Source organism: Triturus cristatus, chromosome 10, assembly GCF_964204655.1.
Source record: "Triturus cristatus chromosome 10, aTriCri1.1, whole genome shotgun sequence".
NCBI classification, from domain to species: Eukaryota; Metazoa; Chordata; class Amphibia; order Caudata; family Salamandridae; genus Triturus; species Triturus cristatus.
The window spans coordinates 293,367,206-293,388,365 of NC_140593.1; the positions used below are offsets into that span (position 1 = coordinate 293,367,206).

Below are 21,160 nucleotides of genomic sequence, written 5' to 3' on the forward strand. Positions count from 1 at the left end.
ATCCAGCCCTTTATGGTGCCCTGCCATGGCAGCCCTTCAACATTAAGTAGTTCTAACGAATATTCTCCTCAAGTGAACCAAACTCAAATTAGGCGAGGTGAGCCTTAGCTGTGTTGGCCCTGGGAGTGCCTCCGCCACTCCAAAATTATGGTTGGTGCCTCACGATATTCCAAACTAGCCCCAATGTTTTGATTCTCTATCTGAATCCTTGCTGTTATTATGGTTAGGTTTGTCTGCGCAAATGGCCAATCCATCATTGAATCTATTGAAAGAGGTGTACTGCTTTAGAATTGTACATAGATATGCATGGCTGCCTGCTAGTAGCTGGGGTTACTTGATAAATTAAAACTATATTATTAGTACGTATATCATTTATACAGCGGAACCTCATTGTTTTTGTCTGATTACGCTACATAAGTGTTTTCCTACAGACCACTACTGCATGTCAATGTTATGTTATCGGAACTTATAAAGCGCAGCGGTTACCTGGAGGTGTCCTGGCGCTAGTTATTATCCCTTAGGTAAAGCAACGGTAGACTCCTATTACAGGTTAAAAAGCCAGGTCTTTAGACTTATCCTAAATGTAAGGAGGTCTGTGCTGTTTCTCAAGTAAAAAGGGAGGTCGTTCCACGCTTTTGCAGTGCGCAAGACAAAGCTTCTTCCGCTCCAGGAGTTTTTTTTTTTAAGTGGTACTCTCACCAATTTGGCTTCCGTGGAACGCAGAGTCCTTTTTGGCCAGTACCATGGAATATTCTGTTTCAGATACTCAGGGCCTATGCCTTGAAGAGCCTTAAAAACGTTACACAGGGCTTGAAAGTGCACCCGTTTCCTGACCCGCAACCAATGAAGTTTAGAAATTTCCTTGGAGATGGGCGCAAATTTGGGTGTGCCTGTCAACAACCTCGCTGCCGCATTTTGCGGCAGTTGGAGTTTGTTCATGAAGCGTTCCTGTAGGCTCAGATAGAGGGCATTACAATAATCGAGCCTAGACAGGACAAGCGCCCTGACCACTGTTCGCTGGCTGTCCGCCGGTAAAAAGGGGAGAATTTTTGTAATCATCCTAAGCACATGGAGAGTGGAATATTTAAACATTCACACCTATGCATTTATCACTTGATGTTCTGTGCACCATAGCGATATGTTTACTTGCAAATTGACTGTCTGATGATAAAAGATATTGGAACATCTTGTTTACATATAAACATTTAGTAGCATAATGTATTCTGCAATATCCTGATAATTCATCGATATGTATTCAACTAACGTGGTCCCCTTTATCTTTTCCTCAGTGTCTCCAGAGGAGGGCCAATGTTCCAGACCCCGAGGATTGCAATTGGAAACCAATTACAAGCAGGGATTTTCACGGACGGTGCTGGAAGTGGACAAGGTGCTAGACTTATTGTCACATGTGAAGGGCACAACGTCCCCAGCAAAAATGCAGAAAAGCAGCAGAAGTTTACATTGGCAGTTGGGAACCAGGTCTTTCAGCCCCTTCCGAACGGAGACAAAGTCAATCACAGGGCAGGAGTCTCTTTCTGTTTTTCTAAAAAAGCCCAGTTGAAGCTGGAGTCATCTGCATCTGTATTCAATGAGAGCTTGGAAGAAGCATCCGATGGAAAAGCACCACAGAGCTTGAGAGAAAAGCATGCAGCTGACAACTCCCGATCTCAAGCACTTTTGGTTGATGAACCAGCAAAAAAACATGATAACATACCACTCACACACATACCTGAAGTCCAAGTTGGCAGCACTGTACCAATCAAAATCCCAGCAGACATGAAGGATATCTCAGACGAGAAAGACTGTTTGACCAAAACACCAGAACTAGCTGGGGGCCATCAGATCCCAAACCACAAAGCCAAAATGCATTTTTCAGATGTGAATGGATTTGGCTCTGCAGCAGAGGCTAACAATGCAAATGAAGCAAAAGTGACTGGATGGCCTTTGGAGACCAATGAACCTATGCAGTGCCAAACTAGGGTTTTTCAAAATCAACAGATCAGTTGCAACAAGCACAGCTATACATTGCTACTGGAAAATCCAGATGAGATCTCAAAAGAAAAGCCTACTACAGAGGGACAGGAAACAGAGATGGAATGTAGTGCCAATAGGCTGAAAACAGCCACAGATCTCAGTGAGGAATCAGTAAAAAAAAAGGAGGACACTCCTATAAACGATTCGATGATGAATGGAGTAAGGCCAAACACATTGTCATTCCTTGATGTTATCAGCAAAGATGGCAACACAGTCTTTCAGTGGCCCACAGAGCTAGTCCTATTCACAAAAACCCAGCCTTCCATTTCCTACAGCTGCAATCCATTGTATTTTGATTTTAAACTGTCTCGAAAGAGTGTAGATGAGAAAGACAGTGCAAGTGGTAATGATCATGGTGATGGATGCTTCCAAGTTCAGACCTTAATCGGCAGTGAAGCCTCAGGATTATCTCAAGATGAGCACATTTCATCTGAGCAAGATGATCAATCTACACAACCAAAGACAAAATGTTCCTCAAACAGGTTGTCTCCGCAGAACTTTGAACAGATCACAAAGGATAATCAAAAGGGTTGCACTGAAAATTTGCAAACTTTGAGTGAGGACACGTCTGCATTATGCCCGAATTTCAAATTTTCCGAAAAATGTGACTTTGATGCAATAGAGTCCCTCAAAAGGAAGCGAAAACACGTGTTAAGTGACTTGTTTCCCATTGAATGCGTGAATGACCAAATTCCCCACCGTCTCTCAAGCACGTCAATGAAAAAACCTAAAATGGGCAACTTTGCCATCAGCAAATCAGAAGGTGAGATTAGATCCCCATGCCGGTGCACATCTACACAAAAACAGTTTCAGTGTTGTAGGAATTTAAATGGTGTGCAAAAGGACTGCACCGAAGATTTAATTAGAGTTAATCATAACAGAAACTCAGGGTATGATACTGATGGATGCTCCATCTCAAAGGACTGGGCTCTCCCCTTTCCTCAGAGATCACCATCCAGCAGACGCTCTACCTACTCCGAATGCTCCGTAAGCAGTTCCACAGCCAGGTGCAGCAGCCCTTGCCTAGGTCACGGATCAAGTCAACTCTGTCCTAGGAGCCATTTCGTGTGGTGTTGTAAAACAAGGCACAACCATTGCGCAAAAGCCCCATGCAAACACAGAAAGCACAGACAAATGTTGACTTCTGAGGAAGAAGCCAACCACATTTCTCAAACTAAATGCCACCGAATAAAGAAACACAAAGACAAACAGTGTATTAAAAAACAAAAGCACAAACAGTCTAAAAAGAGTTCGAGGCATAGAAGTTCACACAGCAAACACCGGTCAAAGCGGAGGAAAACAAAACATCGACTTTCAAAAAGCAAACACCGAAAGGGCAGCAGAGAGCAGAGTTGTGATAGATCTTACTCCAGACAAAGAAGTAGTTGTGAAAGTTCGAATCACAGAAGATCATATCCCAACATGGCGGACGTTTTCTCCAAAGAGAGGGCTTATTGCTTGAAGGCAAACCTGGATCTCCCAAGTACCTTAGAAAATGGTGAAACACTACAGAAAACCTCCATCAGCGATGGTTCCCATTCCATTTCCAACAAGAGTCTATCAGAAAATTCAGCAGGAGAACAGTTGCTGGAAGAGAGAGAGTCACTAAATGTAATGCTGCTTGAAGACAAAATGCATCCTAGGAAAGAGCTTCGAGAAACAAATACATTGAAAGAAAATTCGGAGGATTGTTCAGTGGAGCTGTGCAATCACTCAGAAGGTTTCTTCACAGAGCAGCTTTCGCCTTCTGTTGAAATCACATCAGTTTTTCCATTGCCTGATAAAGCATCAGTCGTAGACACGTCATGCGTTAAAAACTGTGAAGTCGGTGAAATGAAGGGCGCAGAGGAAAACGCTCCAAGTGAAGAGTCACAGGAATATGAAGTGACTATGACTACGCATACTGATAACGACACATGTCATTTTACAGACCTAATTCGAATAGGAGGGGAATGTCACTCCGTTGACACAGACCTACAGGCAGCCATACAAGAACAATCAAGTCCCCTAATTAGTCAAGTGACGCCTTTTATGGAAAGCCGTGACCCATTCCCACGTGATTTCCCTTGCATTTTGCCATCTCATAGATATTCAGTTGTGAGTGATTCACAGGAGACCAAAGAAGAACAAATCCGACTAGAGCTGCAAGATGTCAACATGAACTCAAGCCCATTGGAAGGGCAGCTAAATTACTTTTATGATGGGTCTATGCAGAACTACAGCGATGCGGAGCATGTGTTTGAAGTGTACAGTAAACCAACCTCCCCTTCTCTATCCCAGCAACCTGTGCAATTTTCACCTGATGAAATTGACCAATATAGGCTCCTTCAGATGCAAGCACAGCAGCATATGCATACACAGCTTCTGGCAAAACACCTCAAAGTATTTCCTGTTTCTGGACCAACTAGTTTTTCCACAGCCCCAGGTCTCCATCCAATCCCTGTGCAGCAGCAGACTTCCATCACCACTATTCACCACACCCTCCTGCAGCGATGTGCTCTCTCGGCTTCTGTGCATCCCCACAGTGCTCATTTTCCTCTCACTCATGTTCACCCTCTATCACAATCACACTTCGCACCCCTTACCTTTTCTCATCTGGCGCCAGCTGTTCTTCCGACACACACTACCTTCCTCACTGGTCACCCCCTGCACTTGTTTTCTGCTACCACCATTCAGCCCGGACAACTGACCCTGCAGGCATTGCCACATGGAGCTCTGATCCCGACTTTGTTTTCTCCACACATTAGCACAGGAGCCTCTCCTGGTATCCATCTCCATCCTTTAATCCATCCGCTCTTCCAAGGGCACGAACTTCAACTTTCGGCTCCAAGTCAACCCCACTGATTGGAACCAGAATAAACAAATTGACTCTTTAGCTCACCTGACAAGCAACCAACCTCAACAATGAAGATGAGAAGGATTGCCAATGGTCAACGTTAAACAAAGCATTTTATGTATATGTGTGTGGGGACATTACCGTAATTTTCTCATGTGAAAGTGTCTTTTGATTTAGCAGAACAATTCAACTTTGTTCTTAATGTTTTCTTCCTATTTGCCAACACCTGACCCATGCCATTAAAAAAAACATTGACCTTGATTCGGTAGAACTTTACAGAAACTCTTCATTAAAAAGCAAAAAGGAGATTAACATGTGTTTTCTATTGTCAAAGAACAATTTTGCACATCTCTGGCTGTAGAGGTATAACATTAAGATGGAGAGATAATGTTTCTTGGCACATCTATCCCCTTTCAATGTCTCTTTCAGCTGTTTGTATATGAAGAAAGATGAAGCTGTTTAATAAAATGACATAGTTGATAATTATTTTATTGTGATAAAGATAGACAGGCATGCCAGCAGAAAACAAAAGAAATGTGCTGGTTTTGCTATTACAATAGCACCATTAGCATTTATTCAGAAAAAAACTTGCTTGTTTCAAAAAACATTCTACCTAGCAACCAGTAATTTAAACTTCACTGTTGGAAATGATATTTCATGATGATGTCTCGGTTTTCTCATAACTCTTTTGGTTCAAAATTTAAAGAAGCTTAAAGTAGAAAACATATTTTGTATTTGTTCAAAGAATATATTTAGAGATGAAATTCTTCCAGGTTAGGACGATGAATGCAGGCCAAAATGTCCCTATAATTAAATAATTTTTACCAGATTTTTATTCTTTGGGTCAGCAGCCAGAGATACCCACATTTGTGAAAAAATCTAGCTGTATCCCGCTCAAACTTAGGACCGGCTTTAGCAGTGGTGGTGCCCGGTGCAACAAGGTTTTTTTGGTGCTGCACAATGACCACCTCCATCATGGATTCCCTCACCACCACCCTTTAACAGTGCCCAGGTCACCATAACCACTCTCTCTGAGATGAATTTAGTTAGTTATATAACACCACTCATACCAGTGTAGGGTGCCAGAGCACTTTGCATCCCACACATATTGCACAGAGACAATCATACCTTTGTACATCAGTACATAGGAAATGTTACATAAGACAGAGGCTTACAAGGTGTAGAACTGAAATGTCATCCAGCCAGTAAGCAGTATAGTTTAAGAGTGCTTCATGTAGAGAAGCACAAATTCAGAATTCAAAAAGGTATACCATAGTTGGGGGTTCTCTTTAATGATAAGAGTTGATGTTTACCCAAATTAATCCTTTTTTGCAACATTAATCTGTGCTCTAATCTATACATCACAGTGTGCATGAAGGTCTTTGACAAACGTTAATAGATCACTGTTCTATATATTAGGATTTTAACTTATAAATTGCAAGTAAGAAAAGGATGTCTATTTTAAAAGCAGTAATCCACTGACCTATTTACATTATATGAACTTTGTGATCTGCATGGTACACGTTCTTTGCAAAAGGCATATTTACCCTCTGCGCTACTTTATAGTGAGTCAAAACCTCAGCAAGACAAAACTCTGATCTCTCTCCAGGAAGAACATTAAGCACAGGAGTAATCTTGACATTTTTTTGTTGCCTGAAAATTGCTGAAGGAAAGGAAAGCAGCAGTTGCTCAAAAACTATAATAAACTTGCAAACCTGGTGCCCCCCGAAAGTCACTACCTGGTGCGGTGGCACCGGTTGCACCACCCTAGAGCCGGTCCTGATAAGACTAGTTCTGAGAATGAAATTGTACGACCTATTCTTTCCCCACAAACTTGCTAAAATAAGCAGAACATTTTTAATTAACTAAAACCATGATCATTTTCTTAAATCAAGTATTGAGAGCTCATTGTTTACCTCGTTCAGTCACATTAACTCCCTATTTTGTTAACACATATGCAAGAAATGCACACACAACAAATATAATAAATCAAATTCAATGTCCTATTATTTGCTGTGTGCTCTCTAATTTACATATGCATGTTTCTTAGATATGCATCTTGTCTAACAATTCTCTCACAACATACAGTATCTTATAGGCATAGCAAGAATTTAATTTGTAAGAGGTTCATGCAATTTTCAATACATAATATAGCTAAAATATAAAAGTGTAAGTGTTACTGAAAGTAAGGCAATGCACACTAGCTACCCATATTTTACAGTTGGGCTCACGGGTAGTGGATACAAAATAGAAGAAAATGCATTTGACTGGAATGAGCGAGTTGATCTTTAGAATTCATAGAGTATTCAATTGAAGGATTATAAGCAAAGGAATATGAGAGCTTTTTCATGGACAGCATTCACTCACACACGTTTCTTCTAACGTACTTGTTACAGATGTATAAATCAGTTGAAATGACACCCATGAGCAGGAATGACTTACATTTGTCATTTTACGGACAAATTCTTGGTTTGAATATCCATTTAAAGACTTCATGTGTAGAAAATACACATCTATCCAATATGGGCCATCAACTAGTCTTAAACTAAAGTGAAAATACCTCTGTGTTCTCATTCAATTATTGACACAAATGGAATACAAACAAAGGGCCCAGTTTATATTGGCGGGTGGCCTGTTCCTCCATTAGGGTGACAAAGTAAATTACTCCGACGCCCCGACAGAGGTGCCCCAGCCAAATTTAGAAATGTTTGTTGGCCTAGCGGAGATTTCCAGCATTGACAGGAGCCACAATTGTTCCTGCGGATATACTGAATGTTTGATGGACAGCTCTGTCAACATGATGACACAGTATGGCAAACGTCCATTTAAAAAAAAAGAAAATTCAACAAAATAGAGTCCCAAAGCATGATTTTTTGTTTTGGAAAAAAAAAGGGAACAATGCCCCCCTTGCCATGGGAGTTTCCACCCATGGCAAGGGGATATTAAGCATTTTTCATTGCCACTTACCACCAGGTTTTTGCTGGTGGTGATGGTCATTGAAAATCATCTGTATGTTCACCCATCTAAATTTGGTGGGCTGCCATACAGCCGTTCCTCTGATGCCCCTTACTCTGTCAGAGGGGTTTGACCACTGTAGCGATGGAGTTGTCTCCGCCATCATCAAAACTATGGTTTGCCGAGATCTAAATCGGTTAAGCAGACCATAATGTTGGCGGGGAGAAAACTCTTTCACCATTGCAATGGAGTTCCCTCTCCACCAACACATAAATCGGGGCTTAAGGGACTAGCTTGTAGTTGATAAAACGTAAAAAATAAGAAAATACCTCCATTACATTTTGTATTATTTGCATTCAACTCAAATTGTGGCAAAACAACCAGCATCTAATTGATGTTTTACCTTTTTAGTTTATCAATATTAGGTTCCATTTAAATAATGATACGTCTAACTATCATTGATTGTATTAGACCAAATGCTCATTTTAAAAAAAAAACACCACTGGCTTAGACAATTACATTGACCTAGGAATCCTTACATGAAGGATTGATTAACATGATGTAATTTATGGAGTTGACTTCCTGTGAAAACTTCTACCATGTCCATAACTGTGTTTTCCACCTCATCTTTGGCTTCATTCTAGCCATAATATCATTATTTTGGATGCCAATGAAACATGGTAATGACTTCAAGTAATTGTGTATAATTTATACAGATTTGAATAATCAGGGTCACTGTAGCCTCGTTTACGCGCTCCTGGTCTACCTGCCAACTGCATGCTAAGGTCAGCCTCCCAAACCCTGCTAGCCATCCTGCATTCAACGTACAGCCATCTTGCTCCATCTCCCCCTCACACCAAATATTTGAGGTTAAGAATATGTAAAAACACGACTCAGTCTTTTCTATTTGTACTAACGGTTAATAATTATTCCAATTTTATTGCCATTTATGCATTTTGGGGCCAGTTCCAAAGGAATGTAAAAGCACATCTAAGAGTGCTACAAAATTGCATTTTTACTTACTCAAAACTCACTTTGTGAGTAGCCCCCATATTAAGGTACCCACATAAAAAATGCACTTCTTATATACATTGCATTTTATATTTTTGCCAGTACTTTTAGCATTCATACACCAGCCGTGTATGCAGCATAATCTTTGTGTATCATAATCCATTTTGAAGTTATACAGACCCTCAGAATTTAGCAGTATGCATTCTACAGGTGGAACATGATGGGCTGTGAATTGGCAAACTGGAAAAAAAAGTATTAAAAGCTTCACATTAATGAACTCTAGCACTCACTGTGCTCTTGTCTCTGCATTCCTCTTATACTTATTGCCATAGATTTGTCAATCAATACCTCAATTTCCAAGGCAAATCGTAACTTGCACAATGTGGACAGTTTCAACTTCGGCTATTAAAATTTGTATTTAATTTGCAATTCCTGAATGTCAAATACCAAATGAATTGTATGTTAGTACAGCACAAATTATGGGTAGGAAATATAATGAAATATGGAAAAGTACTCAATGCTAAAACAATCAATGTAGATTTGATTAGGCTATCAAAATGAAAGTGAGTACAATAGCAGAGTAAGGTTGCATAGAATTAGTTCACTGCTACTTCTGACCCAACTTTAATTATACCAGAGTGATGAAATAGGAGTCAGGGACTGTGTAATAGAATTTATTGAAAATGTGCAAAGATACAAGGTGGTTATTCTTCTATCGCAGTACATGAGTACGAAATGTTAATGGCTTTTACATATGACGTTTACATAATTCAATTCACAAGTAGCAATTCTTTAAAACTCTATCCTAGTGGTGACTTAAAGTGGTTTCCTGAATAGTTCAAGTGCAATCGCTTTGTTTGAAGGCCTGTACCTGGAAAACACAAGAATAAAAATAGGGAAAACTCTTAACTCTTATTTATGTTATTATTTTTTAATTCTTTTGACCACAAACCTTAGATGCAGCCATTCTACATCAGCATGTTGTCAATAGAAAAACCTTTTCCAGGTAGAAATGTTATGCCCTAACTGTTGTTTGCAAAACTATTCTCCCTTTAAGATATTCTTTTATTAACTTCATTGAGGTGATAATTTGTGAACAATATTTAAGGCACAATAATTTTTTGGGATGGCATATCTTTTTCAGTATTCTAATACCACACCAAGAGAGCACCCTTCAATCCTGTAGATAATAAATTAAACAGACTTTGTGCTGTTTAACATCAGATATCATACAGCAAAGGTTTTGCATAGTTAAGCACTTTATAAGGGTGAAACACAATAACAGAATTTAAATATTTTATTATACAGATTTTTCACATTTAAGAGTTATACAAATATATTTCCTTCTTATGATCACATTTATCACATCTTGAATCGATTATTATGAAACATGATCAACAAAATAATACTCAGTGAAATAACCGCCCTTTCTTGTAAATTATATGTCAGTCTCTAAAGCTCATTGACAAAGCTCATAGACAAAGAAAACTGACGTTTCAGTTCCAGACAAAGATGGTTGATCCAAATATAAAGAAACAACTATATTCATTTTTTAGAAAGGAAAAAAAGTCAGATCAAATTTTGTAGAGGCTTATTCATTTATTAAAGATTTATTAAACATATTCATACCATACCATGTATTTTGTAGTTAATATTAACACTGCTTCAGTTTAATTATCTATAGACTTTCCTTCTGCCACTGAAACTAAACAGTAAAATATTTTACAAGTAACAATCATTTAATGGACCATGCTTATAAAATATATTCATTCGGTTTTAATGTCTTCAGTGATTTTCACTTACGTTGAACATTCTTCAGAGAACTGACAGTTTCTCTCAGGGAGCACAGTTAATTTTGAGTCAAATTTATATGCAAACACTAGTACCTTTCGAAATAATCAGGGTTGACCCAGTGTAAATAGATAAAACATCCTCAAATTTTCCTTCAAATCATTGAAGAATACCTGTACATCATGCAATTGTGTGAATCCTACATTAATTTCAATTGTTTTGATATTTGACATCAGAAAAGGTAAAGCTACCCAAACATAAGTATTCTCTTTTCATGGTTCAGGTGTTTTTTTTTTTTATTGTTGAAATTACCATTCTTGATCAATTAAATAAGTGGGCATTAACTGTTGGTACACCACGTTCCAGAGCATATGTTTGTGTATTTATGCTTTTCACAGTGATTATCACCATTTCATACCAAGAAAGAATGCGGGGCCTGATGTTTCAAAAGATTTTGCCCATTCTGTGTCAACGAGGAAAAGATCTGATATGTAAGGGCCTTGGTGCTTTGGCCATAATTGTCCATTCTCTTTCACCAAGTACTAATAAATGTTACAAAACATGAGCTACCAAATCAGTACGGGCAAAAACTTTGGATTTTTACCATCTGCACTTAAGGGTAAAAATGTGCACATGCAAAGCCAATGTTTCGTGTAACCAGAACCCTTGTTTTGCATTTTTAACACCATTAGTGCCAAAAACTTAATTCTGTAAAGAAATCAATGGCACATAGGTTAATTGCAGTTTCCAGCTACAGCACAAATGCTGTCAAAGATTAGAAATGTATTAATCATGCTCTGTAGTAAATTCTAGCAAAACAGCTCAACCAAACATTCTAATCCAAGCATGTTTGTGCTATGCAGGGAAGACATAAGATATTTAATTCCTCTGAAAAATTAGGAACCCTGCTTCATGATTCAGCCTAGAAACTAGTGCAGTTAAATACTTAAATGTTTGGAGTGCAATAGAATCAAGAATTGCAATTTTCAAATGATACAAAGATATCCAAGGAAAATGTATAAAAAGTAATCAAATATTATACATTTGTCTATTGTGATGCACATATAGATATTGCAGTTTAGTCCTCCAACTTTTAGATGTTTTAAATTATACTTTCCCACCCAAGACATGGGACAACCTCCATCAAGACATCAGAGCCTCCTCCTCACTTCCTGAGTTCCGCAAGAAGCTGAAGACTTGGCTTTTCATGTAAGCACCTTGGGACCACACACCTTGCCCAAGGACCTGGATGATTAGTGCACCATACCAATCGTCATAACATATGTAGAAGCTCAGCGACATTACTACTGCAAGTTACAGTTCAGTACCAGAACAGACAGATTATGAAGGAACTTTGCTTTGGGTGATAAGTTGGGCAAAGGGTATTTGTCTTCATCTCCTGATTGGTCTGTTAGTTAAGGATCAGTGTTAACGGTTTGGACTCTCCCATTGATTTCACTATTGACCATTTATTTCAGCTTTTAAAATGTACAACACCAGTTTATTTGAAATGTTATAAAACTGCAAATATATTGAAATAAGGGATGTTTCCAGTGATTGATGAGCGTTTACAATGCCATTCAGTTTTTTAACTGATTTTCATAATGCAGCTATTTTTTATAATTGTGTATCTGTGATGTAGCTAGTATCTCATCCTGATATGTTTTTTGAAGGTGAATTTGGGTGTATGTCCCCTTCTGTCCATCATCAATAATATTGCAGTAGGATGGTGTTTGACAACTGTTAGTGCTGATTCATTTGCTTTGACGTATTTGCATTGAAAAAAATCATTTCCAGGCTAGGAGGTCTGCAAATTTATTTTGGAACTCAGAGATTACCTCTAACATAGATGTTTCAATATCAGACTTGGCATTCAGCACTAAAGAGCAACAATTGAGATTATTTGGTGTAGAATGGGTAGTGAATACATTGAAGTCCTACCAAGCAGCATTGAAGGATCAAAGGTAGGTGAGCTAAAACAATCTTGTGTAAGCAACTTTTTGAATATGATTATGATGACAAAGCTGTAAGCTGTTTTAGATTGGTGTTTAATGACTAATAAATAGGAAGAGTGGATGCAGTTAGTATCAGCCACCATATATGTTCTGGAATTTAGTAGAAAGCCAAAAGTACTACTCACAGAAAAATCTTTCTAATCAGGCTCATTTTTTCAAAATCTATTATTTTAGAATACATAAGGGGCTTGGGTTAGATGACAGTTTTGGTGTGGGCTATGCTCTGAGAAAAATGACGTTTGGGATGCTACAGGCATATGATATTATTCTGATGCTTATTGAAATATTCAGGCATTCATACATGGCATTTTAGAGAAGCCATGATGCTGATATCAGAGAAAAAGTTGAGTCTCTGCATAGTGACTTAAGAAAAAGTATTCTTGATGGTTGGCAATTATGATTTTGAATAGCCAATTGAATGTCATGCATTTAAATCAACAACCTCATATTTTAGGTGGGAACAGTGCATACCGCCAAGGTGAGTGTTTGAAAGTCGCTAAAAAGAAAGGGATCTCAAGATGCACTTATTTATTCACCTAAAATATAAGAATAAAGATAGTGATAAGACAGCATAATGTTTTAGGTCAAATTTGAAGTATGGAATTCGACAGCAAAGGCTAATGCTTTAGAACATGTTTAGAGGTGCATTACTGTGATAATTAGCTGTCATAAGAGATTAGAGGAGTAGCAGGTGATGCATACCCTCTGAAAATATTTTTATTCAAATAGATTAGTGAATCAATTAAAACATCTACAACAGATGTGGTACAGACAAATAGAGGGAATCTGTGACCAACACACGCTGACAATAGTGGCAAAAAATCTGTGTCGGTATTTTAAATCAATATTATCAGCATATAAACAACAGACATCTTTTAGTTACTTCCTGTAATGTGGTTGAGCATGATAAATGCCCTGTAACTGTGTTACATAACAAATGTCTCTTCCATACCATTAGGTCTTTTTCATTATTTGTCCAGGCTTGTGATGATAATGTTATTAAGTTTCTTAGTAATTGCAATAAGCGTATCCTGACAGTTAACAGCTACAAAGATTAAAGATGCTTGCTGACATCAAGAAAAGTAATCATTTTACACTAGTTTGCCCCCATTTTGTTTAGTTATCCTTCAGGTGAGAGTAATTGTTTGTGGACATGCTAATATTACTATTTCTGTTGTACTTGTTAGGCATTTATTGTTCAGGGCCTCATCATTCCAGTTAACAGCATTTTCAAAATGGTTTGCAAGTGCATTTGTCATGTTAACTTCCATTCTTAATGTGTAGCATTTGATAACATGTTTTCATCTTACATTGAAGATTCTCTAAGTTTTGGAATAGAATCACTAACATATCTTTCTTCATTCAAAAATCCAAATGACAACTTTAATAATCCATTGCGTAGATGGCATAAACAGTTTAGATCAGCAAATCAGTAAAATGTATTCCTTTTTAGAAATCACCTCTCAGATTAACATATGTCAGTTTTCTTCTCCAAAACTTGTAAGACTTGAAGAAAGTTTTATGGCTGCCTTGCTAACTGCCCCATCAAATTTAAATATTCAAAAAATGCAGTGTTTATATTCTATTACAAGCACCGGTTTGTAAGTCTGGATAGTTCCTGTGTTTGTTGTGGGAGCTGCCCTTTTATACAAAGTTCATCTACAACATCACCACCACTCTTAATCAGCTCACCTCAAATATCTATTTTTCTAAGAGATTTTTTTATTAATAATAGGATTAGCACAATGCTGTCAATACAGACTTAGAATGTCTATTGATTGTTTCCATTGTTTGTTTCCTGTTTTAAGGGCAAAGTCATAAACAACTATTACAAATTATGGACCTTACTTCCAGTATATTTGTTACATTGTTAAAAGAATGGCCAGTAAAAAAGCATCCCTGAGCACTTCCTTACAACAAGCATATGTTCAGGGCATTACTTCTTATATGATGAAACGCATTCTAAGTTGGTAGTGCTGCAACATGATGAACACCAATAATCAATGTTAATTGATCGAGAAAGTTAGGCATAGTGTACAATAAAAAATGATCACAACTAGAGCCACATACCATTTTGCCAACTTGTGTAAAACATATTTTTAACAGTATGTAACACAACAAAACTGTTAAAAGACTGGAAACACAAATTGAAATCAAGAAACTTCAATAGTTTTCTTTAGGGACATTTTTCATGTGGTCGGTCCTTTATGTTAAATTACTAAATAGTAAAAGTTGTTTAGACACTCTCTGAGGTCACATATAAAACAAAAGCCGGTGGCAACATAATCTCAAAAGTGTTCCATAAGAAACTGGCACAGGCACTATTTCTTGTCCACACCACATGGAAAGGCTTTATCCACTCCTGAACACTTTGTCTTTCCTGATTTGAATTGCAATTCTAGCATAGTAATAGGAACTTTGACTTGAAAGACAAATACTTTTGAATTTTAATTTGTGTTTTAAAAAATCCTATTTTACGTACTGTATTAGCATCTACAGCCTTGTATTGAGAAGGAAACAAGCAAGTTATATTGGGTAGAATATGAACAAAAAGGCATGCACCTCACATAAGACCGAAATGAGTCAGTTTTTGGGGAGAATATGTTTATTATGCATGTAAAACTGACTGGTTAAGAAATTCTCATATCAAAGCATCCTATATTGTGTGCTCTTTTGATGTTCACGTGTTACCATTGTCTAGCTCATGGTATACTACTGGAATCTGAAAGTTTGGTACAGTATGTGAAAGTGAACATTGTGTCTATGCAAACCTAATATTCTGATCTTAGAATATGTACGTAGAGTATTATCAGCATTTCTTCTCTCTCTTGCAGGCAATGCCTATCAAGAGTCAAAATTTGAAAATAGTCATTGTCTTATGCAGTCTTTGTTAATCTGATTTTGAGATGTTCACTTATGTTTACTAACTTGGGCAATGTCTTTGTTTGAGTACGTCTCTGGTACAATCAAGTGAACTACCTTGTACAGCAGGGTTAAAAGAGTTCTACCATGATACACAAAGGAAATAGTAAGCAGGATATTAAATTAAAACCTGTTCCCAACAAATTCCCAACAAAGTTCTCTCTTTTCTATGGTTGTTACGAAGGAACCAAGTAAACAGTATTTATACCTCTGTGTTTTTTGGTATTTCCATTCATCGTTTTTCTCACATTTGTGTCCACATATATCAGAAACTTTACAACAAAATTCATTCATAGTTATTAAAGTTATATCTTTTATACCTAGCAAATAAATCATTTTTGAATGTTTACGTTTAAGAGCCAAAGTGAGACCTCTATGCTCTCATAACACGTTAGTCGAATAGTGTCACTCACATTTTCACAAGTTTACTGAACAAAATATATTTTTGTTTTGTAGTTTACGGGCCACTGTTAATGCACCCTTTTACGTTTCTTACATTTTTACTATAGCATAATGTCCGGCTGGCATTTAACCACAGATTATTGCTGCAAAAGATATATTGCAAAATTAGAACAGAGAACCCATTTATTTAAGATGTTGAATTTGACCTGCAGCACCAGGACTTCTTAATTAAGGTAGAATGTCCAAAGCAAAATAACACACTATATGACTTTCATTAAAATATAGTTACAATTTTTTTTAATTACATTGCAAAGCACAGAATTACTGTAGAGACACTGTTGCATTTCTGAGTTGACCTCTATGCATGCACAACTTCCAAAAATCAGTTTCGTATGTCAATCATAGTCATTTATTTCCCCCCGAAAAGAATACAAATACAGATTAATTTAAATTCACACTCATTTGATTCCATTTGAATAACAAAACATGATTATCACCAGTTTACACTCTCTCAAATGCATATTAAATAGGTTTGTTTTGTTTGCTAACCTCATGTCTAATGAACATGATTTTCTAGTCAGATATTTTCACTTCCACAGTTCACATTGGTCTCCTTCAATATAATCAAAGTCCTTCTTATCAGTAACTTTTAATTGTCAATTACTTTTGTACACATTCATGAAATTGCACTTAAAATGTAACATACGCATGCAGTTTTCAGCCTGTATGATATAAAGTAATCAGTTTATATTTAAACTGCATAGAGGCTCCTATTATGTAATATATGAAAGCTCTTTTTCTATTTTCTGTATAAAGTCTTGTATACTATAGCAGAAATCATTGCACTGACTGTTGTATATAGAGTGCAGCTTTTATAGGTTGTCCAAGGAATTCCTGGAAATGTAGTTTAATGCAATAAACAGTTTTTCACAAATAAAGAAGTGTCACAGTGTCTATTTTCCACTCATTTAAGAATGTAACAGTGGCCATAATCAAGAAAATACACACAGGAAAAAAATGCCTTACTTTAAGATAATGCATAGTGCTAATTTAAGTTGATTGGCAAATGATCAGGAAAAACAGGAACAACTTGACCCATAACTATTTTAGAGCTATAACTGTAAGTGTATTTATTTTTTATTTTGGATTTTTATAAAGTGCCTTTTCTATTCTTCAAGGTGCTACAGCTGAGCAAGAGTCTCGGTTATGGAGACTGGTAGGGGAGGAGTTGGATTTCTATCTGTATAAAACAGCACTGGTTCGATATTCTCAGACCACTCCTTCCATTTGTGAAACAGTCTGGGTGCAAATGTCATTTGAAGGGACTATGCAAATCTTGACCAAAATCCAAGTCTCTATCCTTGACTGGGGGGTACTTTGAAAATTTCATATTTTCCTTGCAGTTTAACAAGTGCATTTTGTATTGGATATATCTGTCTTGTTCTATTTAATATCAATCTTTACATTACTTTACTTGTATTTCTGAATAATGGCAAGTTAGATCAGCAGCAAAAACATACAAGCGGCAACAGGAGCAAAGTTTTTGTTTCGGCTTTGTGAAACATTTAACTTGCCCTGATATATGTTTCATTATTTGAATTGTCTGCTTTCTGCCACTTTCTTCCACGAATCGGACACCCATTATTTCCCAATTTACATGTGTGAAACATGTACATTCCTAAAAAATATTATAGCAATCCAGAACATTTGCACTTGAAAATGTCCATTTAGTACGTTAGTCCCTAGTGTTCACAAAACATCAAGGTTCTACTCAGTTAAAGATTAAACTACTTGAATAATTTGCACTTAGCGCTTCTATGGAAACCTGTGCAATATCACCTGCATATTGTGATCAACCTATGCTCTATGGAGTGATGATCATTTTCCACCTCTGTCCCAATGCAATTAGTAAAACAGATAGGGGTACCGTCTAATGGGAAAATATGCAATTATAAAATCCAAACTTAAGAATAATACAAGAATAGAATATGCATCATTTGACACTTTCCAGTGTGATGAGGCACAGATCATGTAAGTTGTTGCATGCAGAATGGCAAGTTTGGGGAGGACCTGGAAGGGCTTTCACTATTAGTCATAAGCACCTGCCATTCATCCATCCAATAACCTGAAAGTTTTAAACAAGGCCATCAAATATTCATAAAGTTAGACATCTGGGGCTTGCACATATCCAGCAGTGGTCATCAGGCAATAGTTGGGCGCTGTGGATTCTATGTGGAATCCATTATCAAGCCTGAAGAATTTTGAAATAAGTAAATATAAGTTGTGCCACCCTTAGATCCCAGTTGTGTGTGTGAAGCATACTGGGCCAGTCCTCTGCCAGTTATTCCAAAGTCAATTGATCCTGCAAGTCAGTGTAGTGTTCAGTTCCATTAGTGAAGAGTTATGAAACAAGCCCAGATTAAAGTTTTGAACTACTTCCCTATTTGATGATGTCTGAAATAATCAGTGATACAGAGAGAGTGAACATGCTTTCACCTATGTAGCATTGCTTGCAATGCATCAGTTGTCTGTCTCCCAAATTAAAAAAAATATGAGCATGGATGTCTGGTGTTATTCTGTAAGGTTGAGTAAGATTAAAATGTGCTTGCACCCAACAAGTCATTTAGCATTATGCACCCCGTACCTCACACTGGGGCCATTAGAATGCCTCATTCCTTAGGAGGGTCCCTGCATGTATCAAAATGCAGATTTTTGAACATGTATATGCAAATGCCAGAGCATATCAAATAGCCTTATTATCAGGGAGACCAACATAGATCCACCAGGCTCTATACAATATATTGGGAGTTCGCAGTGCTCAATAGTGACCCATATTGGGTGGGCCAGGCTAGCCCGACAAGTAAAACCCCTGTGACAACTGATGCCATGTGTTAATCCTCTTTTTTCATTAGGCATATACCTCCCATTGTATTTGATGTGCACACATTAGCAGGTTTCAAATTTGGTTTCCTACCTGCCCTTAAAAAAGCCTTGATCCCTCAGTCCATTTTACAGAAATACAGAAGTAGTGCTGGGGATGGGAGGAATACCTAGCAAGTGATTATGCTGCGGGCTATGAGAAATTGGGCTGCTGGTTGAGTGGGGTATTAACCTTGCTCAACCACAGCCAAAATCCCTGTCAAGGTGAACCACACACGTCAGTAAATTAACCTGTGCTTAACCCTTTGGTAGCTTTGCACAAAAGCAGTCAGGCTTAACTTAGAGGCAAGGTATAAAGTATCCATTAAGTCTAGGCGGTGAACTTGGCTGCACTCGCGGAGTTTCCTGCACTCTGCGTTATGCGGCGCTTGTGTTCCTTGCTTGTGTTCATCAACATCAAGTTGGCGAGCGGGAGCGAGGAAAATCGACCTCTCAGTGTGATTTTTCCTTATTCTCGTCAACATGAAGTTGGCAATCGTGAGCGTTGGAAATCAACCCCCCGGTGAGATTTCTCAATGCGGGTGGTCAGATTTCTCATTGCGAGTGGTTGCGTATGCTCACATTTAGAAAGCTGCCGCTGGAGTAAAAATCTACTTGAGCGGCAGAAAGGAGGAAGCAGCGCCCGCTTGCACTGTGCATGGTACCGTTTGTAATGATTGCACAATGCGCACAAGCATCTGGCACTGAAAATTATCGCAAACAGCATTCATTTAATGCACTCCGCCACATGTGGAGCTTCGCATAGTGCGGCTGAGTTTTTTTTTGCATTTCAAAGAGTTCCGTGTAGCGGAACTCCGAGAACTCCACCCAGGCTTAGTATCTATGCAGCACGCAAACAGTAATTGAGTGAAAATACTACACAAGAAAAATTCCACACCTTTTTAGAAAAACAGAGTCAATTTCTTTGACACCGAAATGACATAAATCCATCAGTTCACCCGGAGTAATCAATTTTCAAAGTTTAATGAAATAACTAGTGCCTAAAAGATCGAAGCACCAATCGCAGACATCTATTCATGGGACACCAGGTCAAAGTAAAAAAAGTATGGCTGATCACGATGGCGTGTGAGTAGGAGAATAAGAACTGGATTGGGCCCGGTCAGCGCTTACCTTTGGACTGTCGTACAGATCATACTATTTCAGTAAGACTGTGCATTTGGACAGCATAAACTTCAAAACTTTGCATGACTGAGTATGCGCACACCATCAAGATAAGTTGACCTTAGTCCTGGCTAGCTTACCATGAATCATCTGTAACCACAAACCTTACAAAGTACCGGATGACATGTGCAGTCTCAGAACAGGACAACCCTGATTCCCAAAGGATATTTTGGGAACAGAACTAACCCTTTTGTTACTAACACATGCATGCACAGAGGAAACGCAAGAAATACAGAAATTGGCATTTCAAACATTTATTAAGGCAGTAAGATTCTTGTGTAAAATGTGTGCCGCAATTATTAATAAAAGGAAGCAAGAGTGAGTAATCAGCATTACAAGAATGGTGAAGAAAATGAATAGTTCAACCATTGTGCTGTTACATTGATTATATAAATACATATCATTATACCTATACTCCTACCCAGCGCTCCATATCCTAATATGCATAGTGTGTGCAGATCTGCCAAAATGCCCCAGAGTGGTCTAACTCCCCATTTACCTGAAGGTATGTGTCATCTGAGAGCCTGTCTTTGATGCAGAGCAGGCTACCGTCCTTCTCAGGATGTTAACTGAACTTAGCTGGTTGAGCTAGAATTCTGGCATGGGGTGACCTCAATAGTGCCAGCAAAATGCTCCTCTCCCAAAACAAGGGGCTTAAAGATCTTTTATAATAAACGTCATCCATACTCTCCATACTGAGGTTCTAGTCTGGCTCTTATTTTGTATTCCACCCTTGCAGAGCTGTCGCTGAACAGACAACAAACAATGACATTTTGGGTTGAACTTATTCCTTGTACAGAATGTTGAAAAGCCTGATAATGTGCTTATGAAGAAGTGTAAGTGTATGCAAATCTGTTTCTGAGAATATTACCCAACATGGGTGTGCAGCAAATGTGTTCAAAGTCAGCAGCTAAAAAAGATGTCAACTTTAAATGTGAAGATGTAAAATGGTGGTGTTCTGTTCCCGGGGCCTATGTAACCACACAACACCCATTCCGTATTTGTAAGGCGACTAAAAAGCTTCATGAAAACATGTGCTAAAATGTCACTGAAGCTAAAAAACCTTCAGAGGAGAGTGAACTTCAGTATTAAT

General features: G+C 37.9%; 1 protein-coding gene across 1 annotated transcript in view; it reads left to right on the top strand.

Annotated features, from left to right (window-relative positions):
• The window catches only part of ZNF804B (zinc finger protein 804B), a 1,022,517-nt gene extending 1,005,678 nt beyond the window's left edge, over nucleotides 1–16,839 (top strand). Inside the window, exon 5 of the mRNA XM_085631205.1 lies at nucleotides 1,290–16,839. Coding sequence (XP_085487331.1) covers nucleotides 1,290–4,878 — 3,589 coding nt within the window. The 3' untranslated portion in view covers nucleotides 4,879–16,839. The remainder of the gene's footprint in view (nucleotides 1–1,289) is intronic.
• Nucleotides 16,840–21,160: the final 4,321 nt, after the last annotated feature.